At 36.6% G+C, this 27,813-nt stretch overlaps 1 protein-coding gene across 4 annotated transcripts in view; it reads left to right on the top strand.

The window, feature by feature from the left end:
• The window catches only part of CNKSR2 (connector enhancer of kinase suppressor of Ras 2), a 207,617-nt gene that overhangs the window by 114,008 nt on the left and 65,796 nt on the right, over positions 1 to 27,813 (top strand). For all 4 annotated transcript variants that reach the window (XM_086879915.1, XM_086879914.1, XM_086879917.1 and 1 more), the window contains 4 exons: positions 7,174 to 7,307; positions 11,031 to 11,242; positions 15,155 to 15,244; positions 16,644 to 16,858. In XM_086879915.1, the coding sequence (XP_086736041.1) occupies positions 7,174 to 7,307; positions 11,031 to 11,242; positions 15,155 to 15,244; positions 16,644 to 16,858 (651 nt within the window). The remainder of the gene's footprint in view (positions 1 to 7,173; positions 7,308 to 11,030; positions 11,243 to 15,154; positions 15,245 to 16,643; positions 16,859 to 27,813) is intronic.

The raw sequence follows: 27,813 nt of genomic DNA, 5'->3' as shown, positions 1-27,813 counted from the left end.
GAGGAAATTGATAGCAAATACAAAAAATTGTAAAGGAAAGCAGTGCTTATCATCAACTTTGAAAGCAAAAGAGGTTATGGTAACTTGTTTTCCCGTATCAGAATGTCTCAAAATATTTGAGAATGTTACAAATGTGCTGTCATCCCAGAGTTAAGTTAATTGAGCTGTATGTATTATTCAGCAGACACAATCTGTAAGGAAATTGTGACTCAGTAATAATTCTGTTAAAGTGCAAAATATTCAAAAGTTATAGAGTGAGATATGGGAAGGAAATTCTGATAAAATGGGAAATAGGATAAGCAAAAAGACTGCTGTGGTCTTTTTTTTCTGCAAATAGATTGAACACAGGGAAAATGTGGTGTCACAACTTAATCATATTGTGATGAGTGAGGTGGGAAGGTGAAAGTTTACCCTAATGTACGGATGATGACAAAATAAGGCTTGAGTTTTTTGTATGCATCCCACCAATCAATATGTGTAACAGCTGATGCCATAGGTGTAGAAGGTAATTTCAGCGTATTAAATTAGGAGACTCATTTATGTTAAAATTTACATTGTGATGTTTAAATTGAGAACTGTGGAAACTTAATTTTAGCTTAAAGTGAGTAATGTGGAGGCATTATTGGTAAATGACATTCAGCTTGTTCAGTCCAAAATCGTGTTTAAGAACATGAAGTTTGCCATTTGCAGCTGTATGACAGCCTAGACGTAGTGCCAAGATAATAAACATACCTGTGAGCTGGGGAAGTGCTCGCTGAGTGTCCCAGCTCAGGCTGTGTGCAGGTACCACCAGTGTAGCGAGCTGGTTTGTGTGTGGCTGACAGGGTATCCTAGGAGTTAAATTACAAACTGATAGTGAAATGTTTAAGAGCCTTCTGCCCACTCTTAGTGATCTAGATTAACCATAGCCAAACATTTACAGTCTCCAAGTGTGGAAGATGCTTTTAGATCATTCAGATATTAACTGGTTTTTAATTGGTATAAATGCTTCTTAGAATTTTCAGCTGTTTACTTTGAGCAGCTCTACCTTCGCGCTGCAGTCTTGTCAGGAGTTAGGAGTTTAATGCAGGCTACATAATTATTAATTCTTAATTCTTTATGAGTTGGGTTTTTTTTTCCTTTTTAGCAGAAACACATTTATTCTTTTCATAAATATTCTTATCCTTAGAATAAATATGAAAGGCTAAGGGAGAGAAAGAAAGAAGAAGAAGAATTATGCATCTGGTGTAGCTGTCCTGAAACTGAAATTGAATGGCTTGATGCACAGTAAAGTAATACAATTAGCCTTTGGCTATACTATGCACCATTACATAATGAGTTTGTATTTACAAGCACATTAATTCCAGCTCTAAGGTCAATCAGTACAGGAATAAAAAAACTCCTTTTTTTCCCCATTGTGTCCTGATTAAAGAAAGTGCTGTTTGGTTGGTTGGAGGTTTTTTTTTCATGTTTGCAGTGAGTTGATTGTCTGTTTTAATATCCATCAGTATCCAACCTCTTACTGATAATCAAGGTTCTCCCATGATGCATTTTAGAATCATGTCCAAATTTGTGAAGTCAAGGGATTTTTCAGCCTGCGTTTTTTGTTACTACTTTTGAAACAGTTGAATTAGGCAGCTGTGGCCTTGGGGAATTTAGTGGTTGCCTTTTGCAAAATTGAAGGTATTTATTAATATGGCATTGTACTATAAATATTATGATGTTATGCCTGCAAAACAAACTTAACTAAATTTGCCTTTCAGTTACTTTTTTTGATAGTCTGATCCATTATGTGAGAACCTAGAATGATATTGCAGTTTGCAGTATTTGTATTTCTGACTGCTACTGAAAATGGTGAACAATCCAATTAACTTTAACCTTTAATTTTTTTTATTTTATTTTTCGGACATAGAGGTGACTTTATCTTTGAACTCTCCAAATTTTTGTCTGGTTCAAAACCTAACAGAAATAAATTTACTCTACTCTAGATTGTCTGTTTTATTTCTCCTTTCCACTTTGTGTTATTTGAGGAGGTTTCAAAGGAAGGCCCCTTCAAGTGCTGTTTGAATAACAGTGGAAAGTTCAATAGAGAAGATCCTCAGAGCACATGAAATTTTATGTAAGTTGCTGTCAGAACACTAGCAAGAATCTAGCTGCAAAGACCTCCTTTGCCTTCTGGAGAATGCTTTGTTAATTACTCAAAAGAAAATGGACTTTATTACAGTGTGGAAGACTCTTCATCCAGTTTTTTTTCAATACAGAAAAGGAGTGCTAGAGCAACATGTGCCATGCTTGGATTAATTTGGAATACACCTGCTGGTGTCGGTGGGACAGCTCTTCCTCATTGCAGTGAGGCAGGTCCAGCTGCCAGCCACATCTGGTGTGTTGACTTGGAAAAAAACCTTCTGACCCCTCCTTCACCAAGCCCTTTTAAATGTCACCTTTTGTGTATCTTTATAGTTCACTGTACTGTTTTGTATTTGATTAAATTGTACTGTTTTAAAAGCACCTACAGCTCAGTATCTGTAGTTTTTTTAACAGTTTGTTTTGGATTAGATGTGCATCATATTTCCACCGTTATATATTCATCTTTTCATTTTAATAAGAAGCAGCGACAACAATACCAAGTCCTTTGTTTGAAAGAAAATGCTACTTTTATTATTCTTCTGTATATTTTCTTACTTGATTATATTGGCTCCTTCATTCATCTAGACACAATGCTATATACTGTTTTCATCATTTATGACTAGAACTAATAATCCTACACTTTTAATTATTAACTTTGGATAAAATACTAACTTGTTTGCTTTTAAATTACTTAGTTGTCTTTTAACTGCATGGGAACTGGGCATTCTTTGTGTGCTGTTAAAATGAACTCTGACTGAATTAGTTACAGTATCTCATTACTTCATGTCATGATTGTTCTTATAAAAAGTTTAATTTATTGGAAATGTTTTGTTCTATGTATTGTTGTTACTTTGATCCAATATGAAACATATATTGGCAGTAAAATCTGCTTATTGATGCAAATACTTTATAAAGATAATACAGTCTAAAATTTTTTATTAGTTTTGTTTATGTTTTGAAAAATTGTATGTCCTTTCCTGGAGCAATGTTTCTCAAACTTACATTGCAGCTTCCAAGGGACTTAATGAAAGATTCAAAGAGTTTTAAAATAATTGAAAATAATTTTAGGTAGTATATATTAAATATTGACTATGTTCATTGTTTAACTAGAAAAATCAAAAAGAATATGCTGACTCATTGAGACACCCTTGGTTTCCTCAAGACTGGGGGTGTGAAAAGCAGCAATGGTTCCTGTTAGCAAGAGGGAAATGGTGACCACAGGGCAGAGCCAACCAGGGACAGAAGAGAGGGGACTTGTGTGCTGTCAGTGCTAACAGGGATTTCCTTTTTCCCAGTGTCAGGGAAGCCAAGCTGCTGTGGGTGAAGACGGCTGGTTCCCTGTTCTGCAGCCAAGCAGCAGTTTAGGGAAGGCTCTGTAAAGGCTAATGCACCTGAGGGAGGGTGGTGCATTTAAAATATTTGAGAAATAGTACTCCAAAATATATTGAATTACAGATTTTGTGTCTGTCATTGTGGATTAAGATCAATACAGGGTCATTTGTGGGACATTTTTTAGGTTGTCCCAATTTTAATATGTACCTTCCAAACTTTCTCTGTCAGGCTTTTCCCATGGGCCAAGAATTCAACTCTTCAGACCTGAAAATATTTTAGTTTTATTGCTATTTCAGCAATCCCACTTGCCCTCGCCAAAAGGAACTGCAGCAGGAATCTCTGCTCCTTGGAAGAGAATTAAATCAGTGATAGCACTGATCTCCAAGGCATCCAGCTGAGAAATTCTTGACTGGAGTTGCATGTGGTTTTGTGTCCATGTGCCTGCATGTGGCTGCCATTGAAATAGAGAACTATGTAACCTGGTTACTTGCACATGACCAGATTGACTTGAACAGTTGAGGTCTCTAAATTTCAATGCAAAATACTGTGTAGATGTACCTTACCTCTAGGCCATGTTCTGAGGGCTTGCTTTTCAGCCAGAGGGGTCTGAAGACTTTTTCATTCTGTATATAAAAATGAAAGCTGAACTTCTACAGCACAAGGTGATAGTTACAGCAAGGCACTCACTGTGTTGAGCTGCTACCAGGAGAGACCATTTAAATGTTTTTAACATGTGAAAACTCTTACTAAGCTACTGATTCACTGGTGTAACCATGATAAATACTGGGGTTTTGTTAAAAAAGGGGTGACCTATTTTTAAGTTAGGATTTCCCTTTTTTCTAGTTAGACGACTTTGTTTCTGTGGAAATAAGTGGAGAGTTTGGTTTGGCAATGCAAAAGAAATATGGAAAATACATGAGACATTCTAGTATGTTTTGGGGCAATTCTACAGGATTGTGCCTCCACCTGGATGGGATTATGATTTCTGTCCCCTTGAGAGCTCCAGGTGCTGTGGGAAGGTGATTTCACTTTGGGAGTCACTCAGAGTGTCCAGTTACACTGTCTTCACCTCTGACAGTGTCTGACAGGGAACCACTGGCCTTCAGTAAGTTGGACAGCTTGTGGCTTTCTGTGTTAGACTGAATGCAGTTTCTTCCTCTTGTACTCACTGTTTTAACCACATTTTTGTGGTAAAAGATGTACAAACCCAAGCTGATTTCCAGGATCAACCAGCAAATTGCCTGGAGGACAAACTGACGTGTATATAAGGGCTCTGTGTTATACCAAACAGATTCCTCAGACTTCAGCAATGTATATACATATATATAGATATATGTTCTTTTTTCCACACAGAAATTAGGGCAATATCATTAAAATAGTTGCAGCCAGGTATTCTAGAAGTAAATTCTTTCCCTGTGTCCTCTAGCCCTGCAGCAGCTTGTCAGGATCACCAGAGACACATCAAAGTCTTCTTAGTCTAGAACACTCTTATGCTTGAACATGATTTTCCCTACATAACATAAACCATATGCTCATATTGACTGCCACCATTCCAGTCTCTAAGTCCTCCTTTCCTCTTAACTCTCTTTTCATGCAGATAAAGTCAAGGCTTGTCTTCTTTAAGTGGAGAAGAGCAAGCCCTTCTATACAGTTTGTCTTCCTTTCAGAGCTTCTGCTGGTACGAGCCATGAGCAAACAGCTTGGGCTTAACAAGTGTAAACAGGATCTAGGTCACAAAATCCTCATGGTTTACAATGAAAATTAATTCAATAGGCAACTCAGTGAGCCACAAAGTGTTACTGTTATAGAAGTGCAACGTATCAGAAAGGTAACAAACACTGTTGTATTAGTGAGTGGTTCAAAAGCATCTATGGCTACAGTGTTGCAGATGAAAATTTAAAATATAAGATTTTTGTTTCTCTGAAATAAGAAGGGGGGATGTTTAAGGTGGTTTTTATTGTTTTGGGGTTTTTTGACCTGTTTTTGCCACCAATTTAATTCTTATTTTTGCAGACTTGTCTTGTTTTTAGTGGTTGTAAAGTCTTTTACCTGTCTGGTTTTTTTGTGTGTGTCTTTCTCCCTTTCTTCCTCTAAATGCTGGCAGTCTTTCTTTGGCCTGCTGTAGAATACTCACATTAATTCTAATGAGGAAAGAAAGAGTTAAGCAGTATCACAGTTTATAGCAGACAGATTTTGAACACTCAAAACAAGAAAACTTGGGTCAGCTTATAGCTGTTGCTCTAAAGGTGGACTTGCAAAGCTTTAATAAGACAATTTTAAGCATGAGTTTTTTGATGTTAGAGCTACATAGCACCTAACACAGCTCTGTTCCTAAAACAAGGCAGTAATTGGCTAAAGGATGAGGTTCTCTAAGTGATATTCATCGTTCCTATATACAGATTGTAAAAAAGTAACACAGTGATGTGGCCCTTGGCTTGATAGGCATAGATGTCTATCACTTATCATGAGCTGATGAATGAGCAATATTTTGGCTATGACCCTGCTTTAAACTTCTTGGGTTTCTTCCTACAGTGTCAAGATTAATATCTAGAAAATTAGAACTGATTATTCTGCACAAGAATACCATTTTGGTCTGTCATAAAGTATTGGTAATAGTGCTGGGAGGTGGATCTTTCTATGCACCCATTAGTCCACCTTTAGAGCTTCTCTGCCATCAGTACAATGTGAAATGTTTGTGTCTTCAAGCAGTTACTAAGGTCAGAAATAGTAGATAGTGAGCTATCTTCAATCCCAGCACTTCTTTATTCAAGGAATAAACTTCCAAAAAGATGGAGGAGAAAAAAACTCTTCCAAAGCAAAACTCAGTATATTTTAATATTAGATTCTTTTTAGGGTGTATGAAGATACTCTTGTACTTTCTCTTCTACTCTTTCTTTTTCTACTCCATGAGTTTAGCTATCACACCAGCCAAGCCACTCAAGACTTTTATTTTAAGACAGATATGTTATTAAGTAGACAAAAACAACCAGACTTTTCTTCTTATTTGATTTTTCTGCATCTGTGTAGAGAATTGGAAAAATCTTGTGAAAATCTTGTGAAAAAATGTGATTAAGAGGAAGGATCCTATCTGGACTGGAATGATAGTTAGAATGCATGATTATTTTGCAAGGAGGGGTACAGTTTATTTACCTGTGAGTAAATGTTATTTTGTGAGGAGTGTGCCCAGGGGAATGAAGAAAAATAATAATCTTCAGTTGATTCTCTCATAGTGCATGTGCTCTGAGGATGCAGTACCTGATTTAACAGCATCTGCAGGCATAAACTGAAGCTTTCACAGTTAATTCTTAAGCTGTAGAGCAGATGGGAGGACTTGACATTCAATTTAATGCCTACTTATGCACCTTTTGCTGTAAACACTAGACTTTTTCTTTACAATGTTAGTTTAATTAAGGAATTAACTGGATTCTGTATGTTATTTACTCATTAAGATTTCTCCAGTAGCTCTAGTGATCACTAATTTTATGGGCATTGGCAATAAACTTGCTGTGCTAAAGGGAAAAAGATGTAATCAGAGGAGTTAATTTTATAAGCACAATACAAATCCATTTGTAGATCTGCCTTCTTAACATGAGTGGTTTTTTAGTCAGTTTAAAAGCACACAGGATGTTAGAACTTCTATTTCCTCAGCTTTCTGAGCTATATTCTGGTTTTTGCTTTTACAAATTAAAAATTATAAGTATAATCATGATTATTTCTCTCTCTCTCTTGAACCAGCCTCTTATTCCTAGAAGCCCTACGAGCAGTGTTGCTACTCCATCCAGCACTATCAGTACACCTACAAAAAGAGACAGCTCTGCCCTGCAGGATCTCTACATACCCCCTCCTCCAACAGAACCTTATGTTCCCAGGTAAAAAAGACCATTTCACAGTACAATTTGATATAAAAAATGTTTGTGAAGTAACTGACCATTCTGTTCATAACTATTTTATTAGTCTGTCCTATAGATAAACCCATATTAATACTGTATATTGCAGGTAAACTGGTTATTAAGTGTAGATGTGTTAAATCAGACCCACAATATTCTGAATCAGTATCTTGTCTGCAAAATGGACAGTAGCGTTTAGAAAAGAAGGTTCAGCACCCTGTTTTCTCAAATATGGCCTAATCAATTGACTGCTGTAGTTTCATCCTCATTCAAAAGAGCAAAAGTTACCTGAAACCCTGAATCTGTAACTAGGAAAGGAGCTCGTATTTGTCCCCTTGCCCAGTAATCATGATGCAGAAAGGAGTCTGAGTTAAATGCAAGAAACTTTACAACTTCAACAACAGCACTGTTTAGTCCTGCTATAGTGTTTTCTTTTTCAGATACATTTGTTTAGATAGCATTAAAACAAATTTCAGGTTTGTGTTTTACTGTGGCCACTCTGCTAGACTGTGCAGTGACCCTGCTGTTCCCTGTCAGTACAGCTGCTACTCTGAGCTGTCACCTGGAACAGGCATTTTCATCTCTCCCAGGTCTCTGGACTTGCTGAGCCAGAAGAGCAGCAGATCCTCCTTGCAGAATCATTAGCCTACACAACTGCAAATGATTCAGTATAATTCCTTAATGTACACAGATGTTGCATTCCTGAAACTCTGAGAGAATTATGGCCTACAAATAGAACAAAAAGTGGCTACCCAGAGGTCTAGGATTGTATTTAAGAGGAATCAGAATTCCTAAAGCTTCCATGATCTTAGACACAGGTTAGCGTATGTCCAGTTAATGTATTTTTAAGTTACTTCTTGCTTTTCTTTTAGTTACCTTTCTTAGAAAGGTTATAAGAGCAGCATGTACTTTCTTGTACCTGAGTTTCTTGTAGCTGAGTTTTTCTTACACTTTCTTATCAGTAACTCCTCTAGCCAGTTAAGAAGATGTATGACCTGATACTGGCAGGACTTTCCAGGGGCTTGTCCAAGAGCGAGGTATATGGCAAGTTAAATTGCCTACTGGGGAGGAGAAATTGAGATTCTATGATAAATTCTTACTCCTCAGAGATATGAAAAACTCTCCAGGGCAGAAGTGCAGTTTGACTTTGTGAGGATGTCAGAAGCCTTTTGTGAAGCCTTAAGCTGTGTCCCTTGTTCCTTCCTTATCCTTGCCTCATCTGTACCTGGCTTGGTTTCTATTTCTCAGAGAAAAGAAATAAAATTATTTCAAATGTGATGTGTATAACCTAGTTGAACTTACACATACTCTAGTTTACTATAACTATTTTTTTCTTTTAATTAAATGAGAACATTCTCAGTCACCACACTTGAATTGTGCACAGGAATCACATATGTGTTTTACTTCCCTGACAGCAGTTCTTTGTTATGCTTACATAAGTATTTTAAGGACTTGGTTTTCAGAAAATCTACAGAAAAGCATCAAGTATTTAATTCTAGTCTATTAACATAAAACAACCAAAACAGTCTTAGGTGTGTTTCTCTTTGACTACAGTAGTCATATGGTAATGACATAGTGCTCCTGAAACTATACTATGTTAAATAATTAGCACTTTTGTACTGATTCTGATTATGTTTACCATCACAAAAATATTTTTATTTGATAAGAAGTGCATCCTAATTTTTAAAATATTTTTAGTGAACATTCACTACTCTTCAGTTTTTGAGTTCTGCTCTATAAATAGAGATCTTCCAAATGAATTTTGATTATTTTTAATAACATCTCTTAAGTCATGATAATAATGTAGTTGTTTGGACCAATTCAGATTAAATCTTATAATACATATTAGTATAAGCTGTAATCTTGTAGAGAGGTTAAGCTTTGTGCATTTGATTTTTTTCATCAGCTTAATCCAAAGGGACTCTTCTTGATTTCACCTGTCACATAGGATGCAGTGTTTCTGAATAATTAGTTTGGACATTTCATCAGGTTTTTTGTCCATGATTAACTATATTAAATCATGTGTGTATTTTGGATTTTATCAAACTGCTCAACATCTCAGTTTCTCAGTTTGTTGTTGCCATTCCAAAGGAAAAAAAAAACAAACAAACAAGCCTCCTTTTGTCAGTGGAACAGAGGAAAAGACTTGATGTTTTGATGTGAATTGTAAAACCCAAAGCCTTGGTGCTGATCCCCACAGACAGTACAGCTGCTGATATATCCTCACATGGATGGCATGACAAAAAGGCACCATCACTTTTTGTGTGCTGGTTGTGTGTTAGTGCCTGCTCATATCTATCAAGTACCTTTGGGGATGAGAACTGGAGCCCTCATCTCTAGAGGGCTGTGCCAAAGGGGGTGTGCCTGAGGGCTCTGTACTTAACTTCATGCTTGCAGTAGAGATCCCTCTAGGTCAGGCTGTGCTGCCTTCCTTGTGCCAGCCCCTGATGGTGGTTGCAGCATTGATTAGCACCTGGCTAATGGTGTATGTCAGTCTCCATCAGTTACCTGCTGGGGTCCCCAGCTCTGTCACCACAGAAAGTCTCTGTGACTGGAGGGGAGCCCACAGCCCCATTGGGGCATCACCATCCTCTGGGACAGCAGCTAGCCAAAGTGAGTGTAGTGACCACAGCTAGAACTGACAGTGGGGGTTTGTGATGCTGCACTGTCTCATCAAGGCAGGATGGCCTTTTCTCATCCTTCATTGCTGCCTGGGCCCCATGAGGAGGCTTTGCCTGGTCTCAGGGAGTCTCAAGATGCCAGGTGAAGTAGGGGTTAGCATGCTGGCCAGCTTGGAACTCACATGGAAGTTCACAGGGGCTGAAGGACTCCAACAGGAGCATATGGCCCAGCATGTCTCTTGATTACCTCTTGAATACCTACTTCTCTCTTGACTACCTGCATTTTACTGCCAGAAATGACTGTCTGATCAGGTCTTTTGCAACCGTCTCCAGGCAATTCTAGAAACACATTTATTAGATGAGTCCTGGTTCATCTAGTGCAAGAAAGGACTCCTAACCCGGCACAGCTTACTCTCTGTCCTTTGAGTAGTTTCCATTTTCAAAGAGTGGGGCAGGGCTGCAGGAAAGCAAAAAGATCTTGGGAATCTGGCACAAGGTGCAGAGTGAGGACTGTGCTGGGGTAGCAGCTGATAAGCAGGTGAAAATGGATGTACCTATACAGCTTCTAGACCTGAAATGATTGTGCAAGGCTGTCAGGTGTCTGTATGTCTTCTGTGCCTAGTTCTTCTTGATCTAGGGTAAAGTGTAAGGAACCAGATTGAGTTTGCTGATGCTTGCCATGTAGCCATGTAAAAGTACCCAATGTATTTAAAAATGCAGGTATAAAAATGTTAAGGCCAATGTCATTCCTCTGCACTACATCACAAAGTGCAAGGTTGATGCCAGAAAAAAACCAAGAAAAAATAAAAAGAGTGACTGCACATCCATTTTATCACTGTAATTCTTTTCAAGAGAAATCAATGAGATGGATAAATCAGTAAAGAACTAAACAAACATATGTGTGAGGTAACTGGCATATAAATGCATGCATATGCATATATGCTGTGTGATCCTGATGTGGGGTGGATTTCATCTGTTTCAGTCTATGAAATATTGACATAGGCCCATGGTTATTGCAATATTCACAGTATAAAAAATCAGTGTCTTATCTCAATATATTAAAAACTTCTCTTTTTAACTAAAGGGATGAAAAGGGAAATCTCCCCTGTGATGACGTTGGCAGACATATAGTGGGCAAACCAGTTCATACAGGATCTGAATCTCCAAACTCATTTCTGGACCAGGAATATCGGAAGCGCTTTAATGTGGTTGAAGAAGATGCAGTTTTGTACTGCTATGAGTATGAGAAAGGAAGAACAAGTGGTCCTGGAAGGAGAGAGAGCACACCAACATATGGTACAGCATTGATCTCATAAAGATAATCACCATTTGTTGATTTTAGGATTTTCATGCATCTGCTTTTGTTTTTAACCATGAATTTTTTTTCCTGTGGCCATTGATTTTGCTGAGAATTCATTACTGCTTTAGTCCAATTTCAGCCTAAAAGCTTATTCTGCTATAGGGAAGAAAAACACTTATTATGATAGGTAAGTCCAGTTAAAAATTGATGGGTTTTCTGAATCTAGGTTCTCTTTGTGCTATCAGCTTAGTTTTCCAGACTATGTTTCAGCATCATTTTATTGAAAAAACCTTATACCAGAAGCTCATTACTAACTTATTTTTTACTAAAAATACAGAATGGAAATTTTCTCTCATTATAAGGGCAAGACTTGAATAAGTTTTGGAATTCAGCTTTGGGAAAACTTTACTAGTTATAATAACAATCAAACCCCTTCAGATTTACCAAGAGATGACATGCTGCTTTCATGCTGCGCTGCTCTCTAAAACTCTCTAATTTTTCTTTAGCCCCAGAATTGATGTATGACGGTTGACAGTGGTCTTTTTTTTTTTTTGGTAATACTGTATTAACCTCCTGTAACTTCCTATATTGCAATATGTATTCCTATATAAACATTTCTGTATGGCTTTTTACATATAGCAGTTCATCTTTGCTTGAGATCATAGATTGTTTGAGAAATTTTGCATGTAAATACACACGTGTATTCATGCTACATCCACATCTTGGATTTTGGCTTATTTAGGATGAGAATTTAGAAACAATTTCTGTTAAGAGTTTTGATACTCAAATCCTTGTATCCAGCTTATTTTACCCTTGAAACTGTTGGAAGTCTTCCTTTAGCTAGTAACTTGATCAGCTTTGGACTGGGAAAACTGGTTTTCTGCTGCCAAATATAAAATTGTACAGACATAAAGTTGTTAGGCTATAGATGAAAATGAGGAGAAAATCTCGTGGCTTAAAAAGGTATTTTGACTGCTCTAGTATTAGCTGAGCCCACACTTCAATATTTTTTCAACCTGCCTGCTATGTTACTTCAGTTTTTAAAGTGAGCACAAGCTGTATGTTAGAGTTGTTATAGCAATCCTGTCATCATATACCTTTGTGAAGAAAATAGATGTAAATATATGAATCAGCATGGATTTAGTACATAATGCAGCCAAGCCCCAGACATCCAGCCTGATAACTTTGATATAAATTGAACTTGAGCTATGTAAAGTATCCTCAGGACCTGGAGCAATGTGCTTGCACAACATGAAAGGTTGCACTTTCAAAAAATGTACCCTTTCTACACCATCCTGCTGAGAAATCTTCAGTATCCTTTTGATTTCAAAGCCTTTTCAAGTGTTTTCTAACCATGCCTATTCTGTGCAAAATAACTGGTACATTTTCAAAATGGATATATCAATTTTATTACTCCAGTATTTCAAATGTTACAATTGGTGGCTGCAGTCAGTTCCATTAATAGGGATGTACTCACTGCTCCAGACATTAAATTTTAATACTGATGTTGAGAGTGAAGAACACATTTCTTCTTCAAGGACTGCTGAATCCATTATTATATTATAGGATAGCTTTTTCAGCCTTCTTTTTCTGTTAGCAGAAAGGGTCATAAAGACATGGATCAAAGACTCCACTGAAAATCAGTCATTATTTAACACATTTATTTTACAGTCTTTCACTTTTGATCTCACTTTTTTTAATGAATTCACATTGTCAAGTCCACTTTCATTTAAGTGTATTTTCTAAAAATATTACCATTTCAGCATTAAATTCTAAAGTTTCTCACATGGCATTTGTTAACATAAGGTTTGTGGGTAGGCATGACCTTGGGGTTTCACAGAAATCTGGAAAATGACAATAACACTCTTCTGGCTTATGGTCACCCATTAAGGAAGGTCAAGGAGAATTCCCAGGCCTAGAGAAATAATTGTTTTCAATATGTACTTACCATTACTTTTGTGATGTGTCAGTTTTTTTACAAAAAATTTCTCCTTCATGAGAGGTTAATGAGGCCCTCTGTAATTTCTTTACTGACATCTTTTAACATTTTTTGATGATACTAACAAAGATATTTCTCTTTCACGCACTTACTGGCTTCAAACTCTTCTACAGTTGCTGCTAATTGGCCTTGGAAAGCTTCTGTTCACATGCAAGATAAAAATTTCCCTGAGTGTCCTCCTCATGGAAAAGAAGTTAGGAAATTAATATGGGCTAAAAACAAGATTGTTAGGAGGGGTAACAAGCAAATGAAACTTGAGTTTAAGGAAAGAAATAAATTGATCATTGCAGTTTTAATGCCAGATACAAAAGCAGGTACTTGGAGCAGCTGAAGGTTTTTCAGAAAATTTGTTGTTACTTTTGATAACAATTAGATTTTAACAATCAATTTAGTAGCTTTTCTATTTTATTAAGTGTGCAGTTCCTATTAATATGGTACTGTGTGTTCAGCCTCAACAATGAAAAGAAGGTTTTCTTTCTATGAAAATAAACTGTTGAGAGCTGTTCCTGATCAAGTAAACATCAGCGAAATACATCCATCAGGAAATGACTTTGTGTGTGCTAAATCTCACTGGCTTCAATCAGGCTTAAATATGTGGCCCTAAATAGTAAAATGAATGATAAGTGAAAAATTTAAAATACATGTGATTTTCCTGAGTAGTGATGTATTTGTGACCTGATCATGTGGTCTGTACAGAACATACAACCTTTTTGTCAGTTTTTTGTTTTTTTTTTAAAGATGATAAAAACTTTTACCATTGTGCTGCCTGCATGGTGATGGTGTGCTCTCCATGCACACAGAAGTTCAGCAGGGAGATGGACATGCTTGAATATTTGTTTTCATTATAAACATGTCTCTTTTTTTTCAGTGTATCATGGATTTAACCTCAAAAATGTGGAGCAAGACTTTTATGTAGGGATTTTCTGGTAGAATAATTAATAAAACCTTTGAAGTTTTTGCTTTCAGCTTTGCTACTTTTAAAATAAAATTATTTACTCACTATTTGAGTTTGTGGCTGGTAGATTGATTCAAAAAAGAGCAAGGCCTGATCTTGTTGGGAAAACATTTTGGTTTCAGTCAGTCAGATAATATGCCATATGCTATGATTCTCTGTTTTGTTTCAGTACATTATTTACCTACACTTTGTTTCAATACACTGTTCAACTTGCTAAAGAATTTAGACCACTCTAAGTGGCCCCACTAAGTTCCATAGCACGCTGATTTCACTGATTTCTGACTATATATGTGCAATCTTTAAATATAAACCATAGTTTACAGCATTTTTTGAAATCAATTCAGCAGCTTCCAATAAAATTCAAAAGGTAGGATAGGATTCAGCTATTCTGGTTTTTGCAGTCTGAAGTCAAAGTGAATTTAGCAATGACAATGTACTTTTTTCTGTGGATGAAATGCTACAAAATAAATTACATATAGAGGTTTTTCTACTTCCTTTCTTTCTTGGTTACTGATGGATCATGTAAGCTCACCAGCAAATATGCTATTTGTGAAGGTACTTGAGTGATATACGCAGGTTTCTGTGACCAGCAATTCACATGTGCTTTAAAACAGTTCTCCCATGTGTGTGCCAGGGGCTTCCAGAGTAAGAAATAGATACTACTCAGTGAAAACTGTGTTTGTCAGTGTCACATGTCACTCCAGTGGTGATTTTTTAGTGCACTGGATTTATTTTCTAAACTTAAAAAAAATCCCTTAAATACTTAACTGCTTCTTTTCTGTTAAAGAATACAAGACTCCTGTCTTAACCTCTTGTTCAGAGGCAGTGCTGGATCCTCTTTCATAAGCCATCCTGTAGAATAGCAGCTTAGCACATAATTTGTTCTTTCTTCTGAAGAATATGGGGTTAATGCTGCCTTATGGTGCATGATCTCAATTTTTCCTCTATTTCCAGGGAAGTTGAGGCCTATTTCTATGCCAGTGGAATATAACTGGGTGGGAGATTATGAGGACCCCAATAAAATAAAAAGAGATACTAGGAGAGGTAAGTAATCTGAACACATCTTATACAAGGCATTATCGGTTTTATCTTCCTTAAAGCTATATATTTCACCATCATTTTGCTGCTTGCTTAGCTGTATGTGCTTGTGAACCTGTTTTGGCATTTTCTTTATTAGGTATGCTGAATTTTTTGCAGATTTTATTTTAGGATTGAGGAAGTTGGTTGGAAAACATTCTAGAGCAGCATGGGATTTACTTCAAAGAGGATAAGTTCTTCAAAATTTTGGGTTGTGAGCCTTGGATACTTAACTCCACATATGAAATTATGACCTCTTAGATTGCTGGTATCAGCCAGGAACAAGATGTTGCAGTAATGATAGCTATTTCTGTACAATATTAACTAAATATTCAGTAGGGATCAAAAAAGGAAACACTTTGGAATTATTAGGAAAAGAATACAAGACCAAATTTAGAAATATTCTTATGCTGCCATGTCAGTTGTTGCTCATGCTGTGTATGTGCAATTCCAGTCTCTTACTCTCTTAAGAAAAATGCAGTTAAATACAAGAAGGTTTAGGAGACAACAAAAACTAAACAGGTGCATGAATTGACTTTTAAATTGGGGTCAGTTAAGCAGTCATCAATCATTACCATTATCAGTTTGGGGAACTTAAGTAGAACATAATAAAGGTTTATAAAAGCTTATGTAGAATGAAGGAAAGCAGGTTTGTCAGTGTTTATTCTGAAAAAAGGGCAAAGAGATGAAATATCTCTGTCAGTTGCTGGATAAAAAGAAAATGAGCTGCTGCAGTTAATGTTCAAGCTGAAGAACCTCTTGCTGCAGGAGGCTGTGGATACTAGAAGTTGACATTAGTGCAAGGAAAGACAGACAATTTTGTGAAAAAGAAATCCGCTGAGGTTTCCTAAATTGACAGACATTGCTTCTCAGGATGTCTCAGCTACAAATTGCTACATCCTGGAAGAGTATTCAGGGAAATTATATATGACAGGGTGAATGATCTCCAATGAATGTTCAGAGCAAATTACTTTAAAATGTGTGGTACCACTAACTTTTGTATTCATTAGGACTCCTGGTAAAAGAATAGCAAAACCCCAAAACTTACCAGAAGTCCATCATTACTCATTTTTTAAAACTCCAAGGCAAAATTTATTGATGTGCAACTCCTTTTATATTTGGTTCCCTTTATTTAAAATATACCAGAAAACTGTAAGAGTCATGAATTTTCCCTACCAAAAGTTCGCTTTCTTATTACAGCTGAACCGAAGAAGCATATGGTCTTTGTTAATGAAATAGTCCTGAAGAGTTAAAAGTGACAATAGATCTTAGCAGGAATATTGCTAAGATTGCTGTGTTCTGGAAGCAGGATTTATATGATTACAGCAGTTCACACTGATGTTTTGCATTACTTTTCTTTCAACAGAAAATTCATTGCTTCGCTATATGAGCAATGAGAAAATAGGTCAAGAAGACTACATGTTTCAAAGGAATAGCAAAAAGGATACTGGGAAAAAGTCCAAAAAGAAGGGAGATAAGAGTAGTAGTCCAAGTCATTACTCGCTGTTACCTAGTTTACAAATGGAGTCATTGAGACAAGAAGTCATGGGCACACCTGGACCAGAAACTGCTTTGTACCATGTGAGTAAAAATAACATCAACAAAAGTCATTGCTCTGTGCTTGTGGTAAGAGACAGTCTTGATTTTACAGTGGTGTTCAAACCTTCTCTGGACTGCTGCTGTTGCACTGATTTATATTCTTCAGACATTAACTAGGTCTCAAAGAAATATTTTAGAATTCTTGATTTTGCTGTTAAGATGTGTGATGGACAACATTGTTTTATTTCCTTTATTAGAAGATGGCACTTTTGAAATACAGAGTGATATCTCTGCCTTGACTTAGTTGCTGCTGATGGAAAGGGTAGCATCAGCACTTTCCTGACTGGCTGGAAACCTTCTTCCCAGCACCTCTATCACTGCAATATGCTAAGTGTTGTCAGACAACCCCTTTAGTACAGGCATTTGGAAGGCCTGATAATGGCAGGAAAACTTGTGGGAGGGAGGCATTTGTTTTTCTTTCAAGGTAAGAAGAGCTCTAATGCATGTAATTGTTTTTAACATACAGCCCTCGGGAATGCAAGTATTTGTGTGAAGGCAGTGGTTCTGCTGAATAGGATGCAAAAGGAAAATTGCAGTGACTTGCTCATTTTTAAGTGTGTCCAAAAAATGGAGTTAGAAGATCATAACATATTTTAGATGTGATAAGACATTCACCTCATAGCACTTCCCATGTATCGAGAGAATACTCTTCTCTCAGTGACATTTCCTTTCTCAGTATATGTTAAATTCCTGACACTATGCAGTGAGAAAATTTTTTATTTTAAGACACCATCTTTTTATTTTTTCTTTGGTTCCCCCTATCACATAATATAAGTCTAGTTTCCAAATTCTGTACAAAAATAAACGATGTATCCTGGTTTGGAAGTTCATGAGCAACAGCAAGCACAGAACTGACAACAAGCATTTTTCATTTACTTTGGATATCCATCCACAAAGCATTTGAAATGTTACCACCCCAAATTCCACCAGTATCAGCCAGTCCTTTTTGTGCATCATTACCATTAAATAATGTCTCTCTGTAATGCCATTAAATCTTCAACACCTTTTTGAAAGTTTAATTTGAAAGTTTAGTTGGAGCTTATTCCTATATAAAAATAAATAAAGGTTATTCATTCTTTAGAATACAAATCAGTATTGATCTGCTAACTGGCTATGGAGCAAAATGCATGAAGTAAACAGAAAAAGGAATCTTGGACTATTGATTTGTCCCAGGGGAAATGGAAAGGAGCCCTTCACAAAGCATTTACAGCCCTCTGCAGCTGAATATTGCTGATGCTGCCTCTGGAAGCTGGCTGCAGTCATGCAGTACCAGAGTTTCTATTTAGTGGTGGTGACACCCAAGTATTCTGGTGCATACATCTTTTGCCACATAGCAGAGTCAAAGGTTTTGTAATAAATTGGGAAGAACTTTTCTTCCAATCTTAAATAAACAGTGCAGTGAGCACACAAGGAATGAGGGAGTACAGGTAACACACAATGAACTCGTATTTGTTTGCAGTAAAATTTTATTCAGATATAGATAACAAATTAGACAATGAAAACATATTTTATACTCAAGTTGCATCTTAAAGATCACTAAATAGTGACTGTCCTATTACAGTTTGTTTTTTTTTACAAGCAGCAGCTATCTGGTTTTTCCCAAAGATTTCAGATTGTTTGTAAATGGGAGCCTCTGGGTACAATGAGTTGGGTGCAAAGGAGCTGCTCTCATAGTAGTGAAAGAGCTGGAGATTTTTGTTCAGTTTTGTTTGTTTGTTTTTTTCAGAAGTCAGTATTTTCATCATGTTAGAATATCAGGAGGAGAGAGAATACTGTGACTCTCTGCTGTGTACACCACAAGTCAGTAGATTTTCCTAAAGTAAAGAGCAGCTTCTACCACATGGCTTTAGTTGAATTTGAACCTGTAGTGCCTCAATTCTTTGCATAAGGTCCCAGTGTTAAAGAACACTCCTCTAGGCTTGTTAAGTAGCTCCAATCTGTGATTGCTCATGTTGTTAAGAATATTCACCTATTAACCTGTATTTACCTGGCTTCCATGCCCAACCATAGTTATAAATGTACCATTGTCTTCTGGATTTAAACATCTTTTGTTACCAAATTTATCCCTCAATACAGGATTTTAGAGGTTATAATCAAATAATTCTGTAGACTCCTCTTGCTTGCAAGAGTTAGAATGAGCATCTTAGGTTTTTCTTCAAATACTGGGTTTTCACATCCTTTCCTCATTCTCATTATTCTTTCAAATCTTTCTTATCAAATTATCTTTCATATCTAATCCTAAACTATCTTAAGCATCCTTCCTAAAGCATATATGCCAGCACAGCACATAAATTTCCAGGAGCTGCATGGAAAGGTTACATAACCCTTCCTGTTCACTACCTCTCTATTTAAATGCTTAAAGGACTGATTACTGTTTTTAAGCATAGCCTTGGAATCAGGGTATGTTTGTTACTTGGTTTTAGTTTTATTTCTTCTGTAATGGTATTATTTCAAATCACTTATCTGCAAGACTGATATTCCCAATCTAAAACCTTTTATCTTTGCATTTTTTAAATACTATAACATTGTATATGGTTGGTCATGTTAAAACATGTGACTTCTTGGGTATGCTTGCTGAATAATCCATGTCTCTGAAACACCCTAACTATGAAATATGTGAGAGTAAGGGCTTTGGACCCTCAAACTGGGCCCCCATGATTTCCAAGTCCATAACTAAGGAGTATTGAAGCTCCAGGAATCTGGGGTCTAGTGTGGGGTCTCTTTGTTCTGACTTTAAATTTTTAATGTGTGTATTCAGTGAAATAGAAAGCATGCAGATTTAATTTCTTCTTTTCCTTCTATTTTCTTTTCCTTTTTACTGAATTCCCTGGAGTAAAAGCCATGCTGCTCACTCAGCAGTCAGGTTTTGTGTCATTCAGTGGTCTTTAATTCTGTGTTACCTTTATTCAGTGATGTTTTCATTCTTTTTTGACTCCATTGATACAAATGTTAAATAATTTTGGACTAAAATACATCCCACTTGTTAATGATGAAATCCCCTTACAATTCCAGTTCTCTTTACTTTTGAATTTTGCAGCCACTGATGTGAGCAGGTTGATTACGTTTTTACTGGAAGTTTTCCTGCAGAAAAACAGCTTTTACAGTTATGCTGACTTCAACTCCTTTTGCTGCTTTTATGTATGGCTCTACAGAAAAGAAAAATGTTTGACTGAAAAAGTACACTGCTGAATTAAATTACCACAGCAGAAATGGTATTATTTTTTTGTGCTGTAAACAAAGTGGATAGTGTTAAAAAATATTACCATGGTGATGTAGAAGTGCCTGGTTGTTGTTTATTTGCTAAAAGCTATTCTGTAAAATGCCAGCAGATTCAAACTGTTACATTCTAGAGTGATCACAAGATTGTGGCAGTCTAGCATTTTTCTGACTGCCAGGGTACTAAGCTTGCATAAAATCACTGGTTTCAACTGTTTTGTTTGTTGACACTGCTGGCCTGCCATTGCAATAAAATGTGTCTGGTCAAGGGTGCATTTCAGACGCAGCCTTGGAAAGTGAACAGGGTTTGCTTGTGTCCACTGAACGTAGCCAGTGTGATAGCTGATACCATAGCAAAACAAAAACTAATATGTGCTGTGTCTGTGAGCTAAACATCTCTTGTATCCTCTTCTGGTGTTTCTGAATCCTCATATACAAATGTTCTGCATTGCTTTGTTTTGGTTTTTTCCCATCCTAGGAACTGTTTTCAGTGTTATGTTGATTTCTAGACAAGTTGTTGTTCTTGCATTCCATTTTTCTTCCTCAGTATTGTAAAGAAACCAACACAGAGTGTTAATGTTTTTATTAAGCTGAGACAAACTGTTTGAGCTGTTGCTAATCTGATGTGCAAGCAGGTGTTTAATGTGATCTATTTCTGTAGGCAGAAAACAGCACAGTTAAAATTGTCTTGAACTTTTGGGGCACAGGAGATGAAAGCTGTGGCATATTGTTGTAGTTTCTCAAGTTCATTATGTTTTCTGTATAGGAATTTTCTTGGTGTGTTGTGCTTTGTTTTTGTTGAAGGAAAATAATGTGGTTATTTAGGAGGGAGATAGAGTCATGGGTCAGAAGAAGTTCAGCATCAGGTTAATGCTAATTTGCTGCCAACTGGATCAATACAACTTTCCCTTAGCCTAGAAACAGACTTGAAATGTGAAGAAAAGGTTACAGGCTATTGTTTACAGTAGTAAGCAAGATTGCTTTTTCTTGCATAAGTCCCTACTACATACAATAGGCTGTAACCTGCACAAACAAACTTATATTATTGACCTTGTTTCTTCTCCCTTCCTGCCTCCCATTATCCCTCTGCCTTTTCCAGTGTATGCTCACTTCTTCATGTGTTATTAGCAATACATAGTGGCTTGCTTGTTGTAGAAAAAGTGACAGAAAAGTAACAGCTTCTCACTTTGCTGTGATGACCAGACTTTTTAAAATGGTTTAATTAATTAGAGGAGTTTTCTTAGTTATTTTATTTGTATTTGAAAGTCAGGTTAGTTTGGTAGCAAAATGTCATTTAAATTTCATACATCTGAAGCAGGTCTCTCAGTAATGGGTTGAGGGCATAAATAAAGGTTTTGTACCTTTGGGATTTTGCTGAATTTACACATGTAGATATGTACACATGCACTATCTTCGGTGTTCCAGTTCTACTTTTAATAAGGGATAAATAAAATAAAACCTTTCATCTGCAAATTGAATTAAATTGGTGCAACTTTGGCAAACTTCTTTTTTTCCCTCTTTAGCAATGTATCACCATCCACGGAGGTCGATGACTTTTAATCACATGATTAACAGCAATACTTGCTGCAGCGAGCACCCACGGAGAGCCAGGCATTCTCCTTTCTGCTCTGCCAGGGAGGCAGCAAGGAGCAGTGAAGATTTGTTTATGGACCTATTGCAAAAGTCAGTTTTTAGCTAGTAATATAAATGGGAAAGGAGACAGTAACTTTTAGCCAAAATAGCTTCTACTTAAATTGTGCGCATTTCTAGGTGTTTCTTGCCTCCTATGAGCCCCTACAGAAAAAATACAGGAAAATGCTTTTTAAAAGCTGAATTCAAAATTTATGTATTTAAGTGTTGTCAATTCAGAGAAGAATTTACAAAAAAAACCCTCAAGATTTTAGAAACTTTAAGTCTAACTCTACTTAAATTGTTGATTTTCCCATACTTCTTCTGTTCCTCTCTGCAGAATGGCTGAAAGGAAGTAAAAAGTGAAAATACTTAATACTTTAATACTTAAATAATTTTAATATAGTTAAATAACTATAATACTTAAACTATGTCGTTTTTGATGAAAATTCTTGAATCAAATATGCATGTATTTATAAAACCCTTTAACTGGAGTACCCAATAACTAGCATTTTAAAAAGTGCAGAACGTGTCCATATTAATTTCCAAAAAAACTTATGTGCAAGCTACCCATCACTTTATCACAAAACTCTTCTTTATAAAAATGGCATCTAAAAAACATTAAATAGTGCAGAATGATTAACCAAAAAAACAGCCCTAACACAACTACTCCACTAAAAAACTAATAGTTTCCTATAATTGTAAATATCACCATATTTAAAGAATTTCTGTTTGCTGAATTTTCTTGTTATGGATATTTGTAAATAAATGAAAAAATTTGCAGAAAAAAAAAATTAAAAAAACAGTTGCACAGATTTTAAGTAGGTGTCTGAAATTTTGAATGTGGTTGTACCATTACAGCAGATGGAGTTGGTACATTTTCTTCTTAAAAATGTCTGGAGTCCAACTATGGCAGTATTTAAATAACAAGGCTCCCTTTTTCTTTTTCTCCTCCCTGTTTTCACAATAGTCTATAGTTAGACATGTAATTGTTATAGAATAAAAATCTAGCAGTTGATATCAAAGTCCAGTTTAACCTAAGTGCATAATGAAAAATCTTTTCCAATAATATCTCCATAAATTTTGTTCATATTTGAATTAGTGGTACTTCTTTGCTGTGGTCTTTCATCTCCATTTAAATATATATATTAAAATAATATTGAAACTTGCAGATAGATTACAGACTTACATTATCAGCAAATGCAATCTTAAACTCTTTTTTGAAAATGCAAGAGTTATGTAATGTAAAAAAATTATAGTGGTGTTCCAGTTAAAAACCACTGGCATTTTTATATTCCCAGGTAAGAAACTGCACTGGATTTCAAGTAACCATCCAGAAATTAAATAAATATAATGAATAGTTTTGGAAATAATTGTGAAAAATTTCAATTTTAATTACCACAGTAAGAAAATTATTTTAAAAATCATTTCATTGCTGCTTTGTTGCAAGCTATCCCTTTATAGTCTAAATATAAATATGCATACTCTAGCTTCTACTGTAAAGGTAGGGGAACACAAACCTTAACCAAAAGTATGCTGTTGAAATTTCACAAGTGAAAGAAATGGTAATTTCTCATGATGTCTGGACTTTACAAAAACAGCTGTCTCAGACAGGACTGTGAGTAGGCTCCTGGGTGTCTCAGTAGAAAAGTCCAACACTCTGAGCTGCTGTGGAGGCCGAGTTTCTTCTCAAGGACTTGTATGTTCATGAAGCTCCAGCAGGGCTTGGCTGGTAAAAGCTAAGCACCTGGATACCCCTCTCTGGAGGTGACTGGAGCATTTAAGACATTTACATCTTTCTTCCCTAGGTTATGCAGGTCACAGCTCGGTTTTTGTAGCCTTAGGGGGTTGTTTGGCCTGTTCTAGGACTTCAGCTCCTTGCTCCCTTTTCCATCAGTGAGCATGAGGAATGAGGAAATAAGGCTGTGATAGTAACTAGGTCCACATGTGTGGAAATGGAAGAAACTCATTGCATTGCAGTAAAACTGAGCTGAAGAGGCTTATGAAGTTATAGAATAATCTGATTTGGAGGTATTTTAAAAGCCTCAAAGTCTATTCAGAGGCAAAAGTGCCAGTAAAATGTTTCATATAATGCAATGCAGAGAAGCAAATGCAGTTGTGCTTTGAAGGCATCATGAGCTTGTCTCCATTTCTCATCAGCCTAATCTGCTGTGGTTCAGGTATACATAGTCCTTTGCTCTGAGAGACATTTAGGAAGAGCAACTCTTAAAAAAATAAGGGAGTATAAGTAATAGGAAATTTTTACCTATTGCCTTCATGAGTCTGAAACATCATGTCCCACAGCCACATTGGCCATGGGCAGCTTTGAATGCCTACACATTGGCACATGTGGGGTTTCTTTCATTTGGATACTTGTGGTTTGTTTATCTGATTCAGACAGGAGAGCAACATGTCTCACATTCTCAAGTTGGAATAGTGGTTCCAGGACTTGGCCAGCTTCTACATGCCCAAAAGAAACCATTTAAACAATACTGTATATATCCTTTCATTTGAATGCAGCACTTCACAAATGTAACAGACATAAAATAAGTGATAAAAATAACATTCATGTTGCTAAAATCTCTGTAGGGACTTCATTTAGGTCATAAGGGAACTGTGTAGCATATAAAACAAACAATACAGTAAAGCAGTTAACCAGTAAGCAAAATGTGCCTTTCTTGTGACAATTTGGAACTGATTGGCATAGCCAGATTGTTGTGGTCAAAGGTAATTTTTGCTATTCCATCTGAGTTTGGTAAAACTTTGGTTCAAAATCTGCATTTCTGAGAGAAAAAGAGCAATACGTATAAATTCCTTGCTAATGGAAGATGGCTTTATATTATTTTTAGACTAGTGCAATCAACATAGAGGAATAGAGGGACCTCCTGGGTCTAGTCCTCTGCTATTACAGTTAATCTCTTTCACTTAATCCTATTCACATCTGTATTAAATTCCATATATATATATATATATATATTTGTTGTATATATCCAACAATACAAATTGCTGTTACTAATGATAGTACCGTAAAACATGATAAATTGGGTGAATGGGTAGCCAGTTGTCATAATTCCAAGTAAAATGTTGGACAGAGGGGAAGAAAGATGCCAGAGAGAAAAAGGCATCTAATGAGTTTGCTACAGAAAAACAAAACCCAGATGCCTCAGCAACCAGCATAAACTGCATAGGATAATAGGATAATTCAGTCTGGGAGCAACCTCAAGAGGTTGTGTGCTCTGGTCTTTGGCTCAAAACAGGGCCAGCTCTGAGGTCAGACAGGGCTTCTCAGGGCTTTTCCCAGCTGGATGTTGAACACCTCCTGAGACTGAATGAACTCTTGGCCAGCCTACAGCACTGCTTGTCTGTGCCCATGGCAGAAAAGCTGGTGATGAACAGCAAAACAGGTATTTTGGCAATAGCTGAGAGGATAGCAGCTTGCTTGGATTTAAGGCATAGTTTCTGTTGTTTCATTGCTGCTTAGCTAAAATCATCTCAGGAACGTGCCTCAGTAATCTCACGTCTGTTTTCCCAATTCTAGATTCTCAGTCCTTTGAACTCAAGACTGAAGAGAGTAGATATGCATATGCAGCTTTTATATTGGAGTCCTGTTTAAGCATATATTTTGTGAAACAGTAATACTCAGTGTCCTTGGGAGGGACTGCTAAGTTATTTTAATTATATGGAATAATATCTGCATTATTCTTGAGGGATATTATTCCTGTCACAGATTAGAGAGTATTTTCACATCTACATTGTTTCTCTTTGAAAGACATAATTAATACTATTTATTTGCTCTTACTGGGAAAGTGGTTGCCCAAATGAAATTTGAAGGTATTGAATATGGGAAATTTTACATCTAATTCTGTATACTCTCTGGTCATTACTAAAATCCAGAGTTAATTATTGAAGCAAAGCAAAATCCTCCAGAGATGGAGTAATATTGGTTTATGGGTGATCATGAAGCACAATGGGATTCTTTTGTGGAAAATTTTTGTTTAAATTTTCTCTATTACCTTCTTTTGCATTGTGACCGTGAGGGGAAAAAAAATGGCCTGTCATAATTTCTTTCCATGACAAAGCTGGGGAATTCTTTAAAAATGAGAGAGTTACTGTAAAGGTCATCTAGTCCAGTTCTGCAAGTCTAGATTTATTCCTTACTGCATGAAATATAATGGTCTGAAAGTGTAATTTTATATGGTCTAGAGATGTAGATCTATACACTAATAAATCTCTCAACTCAGAACATTTCCTAATTTCCTTTCACATCCTCATTCTGTATTTTTTTCTGTTATCTATTTCGTAGAATCATTCCCGATTGTATCCTGCTTTTATTACCTGATAGATGACCATTGCCTTTGTAGGTATTGTTTGTACATCAGTAAACTACATTACCAGTAGCTGGTACAATCACAGTAACACAGTTTTATCTTTTATTAATGTAGAATAAGTGATTTAGTCCTTTGATAAAGAGGAGATTAAGAGCAGCACATTGCAGCAGAGAAGTTGATGTCAGGCATTGCACAGAGGGGACACAGCATGAGTTACCACTGCAGTACGGTGGGTTCTCACATCCAGGAGAGCTTCCATCTAGGACCTGACTTCTCTACTGGATCTTCTTCTCTGTTCTCCTTCCTGCACAAGGGAAAGGGAGATACCAGGACTAGGAAAGCATTTAACCAAGAACACTGGCTGGCATGTGTCATGATATTTGGCATTGTAAAAACTTGTACCGAGTGGTGGAAATGTTGTTTGAATTAATGGGGCACATATGCCTGTTTCAGAGTGCCATTTTTTCAAAGTGCTCTGACGAAGAGCTCCATTGTTTCTGAACAAGGGATTTTTTCCAAGTTGTGGTTTTGACTCCACAGGAGTCTCTGCCCCATTTCCCTGCCCCACTTACACAGTGGTGGCTCCTCGAGCCTGTTGCTAACACAAAATATGGGAGATTGTATGGTTCCACCTGGGAGGAAAATGGCTCTTTGCAGCACTGCAGCTTCTGAACCATAGCTGTTTTATTAGGTGTTTCTGTTTTACTGGAGAGAAGTGCTTGTTGCTTAGTGCCTGATCCCTGAGTCAGCCAATCCATCTCTGCTACTGTGCTGTGGAGGAAAAAGCAGCCTGGTATTTTTCCTAAAGCAAAAAAATGCTTTTTGTACACTTCTCAAGTATATCCCTTTGCTTTCAGATTAATCCAAGTAGATAGCATTTCCAACACTACAGAATTCTGACTTCAGGATGGTGTGTAAAACTTCTTGTAAGCTGGTTTGTATCCATAAGGTCACCATGGCCAGCTCAGAATTAAAGATACCTAATGTTATCTTTCCCCACCTTCTGCAAAGTCCACTTCATCTTATGCTTAGAGGAAATTTTACGGAATTCCAGGAAGTAATGAGACTTTTATCCTGGAATGAAATGTTCTTTTTCTAGCTTAATTCATAAGGTAATGGAAGTGTTTGGTATGAATTTTAATCAGGAATTTAATTCCTGATGTTATGAAACTTTTTCTTTCTTTTCCTTCTGAAAACTTCCCCTCTATTGAAAGCCAGGAGTTTCCTGTTTCTTTCACCAAAGCATATTACGTCCAAGTGCTAACAGAGAATAACTTGCAATAGTGTATCTTCCTTAAAGGAGAAATCTGTTTTCTCAGAGCACCTACACCCTCTGAACTTTTTTCTGTCACACAGTCAGAGAGTATGAAAGACATCATGCTGGGGGGGCACAGTCACAAGTGCCACTCACTCCTCCTGCAGAAGGAGCTGTATGTGATCATCAGCATAAGCAAGCACCAAGGGGTTGTAAGGGGGCATGGGACTTTCATTCTAGTCTAATGATTTTTCCTTTACAAAGACCTTGGGCTTGGTGCTAGATGTTGATAATGCCCCAAGGGTGACTTCTGTTTCACAGCAGTTTGTTTTCTTCTGAGAAGGTCCAAGGTTGGCTCCATGTTGTGCCACCTCTCTAATCCAATAATAGATCAAGAATAAGTTTCTTAAATCTGCTTGGATAGTCTTGTTGTTTAGATAAGTACAAGAGAAAAAAACCTATCTTCCCTATGAATAAAACAGATATTTTCTAAGCAAACCAAGATTTTT

Source organism: Cyanistes caeruleus, chromosome 3 (assembly GCF_971803275.1).
Source record: "Cyanistes caeruleus chromosome 3, bCyaCae1.hap1.1, whole genome shotgun sequence".
NCBI lineage: Eukaryota > Metazoa > Chordata > Aves > Passeriformes > Paridae > Cyanistes > Cyanistes caeruleus.
The sequence above is the reverse complement of the archived record's forward strand: the minus strand, read 5'-3'. Positions and strand labels throughout refer to the sequence as shown.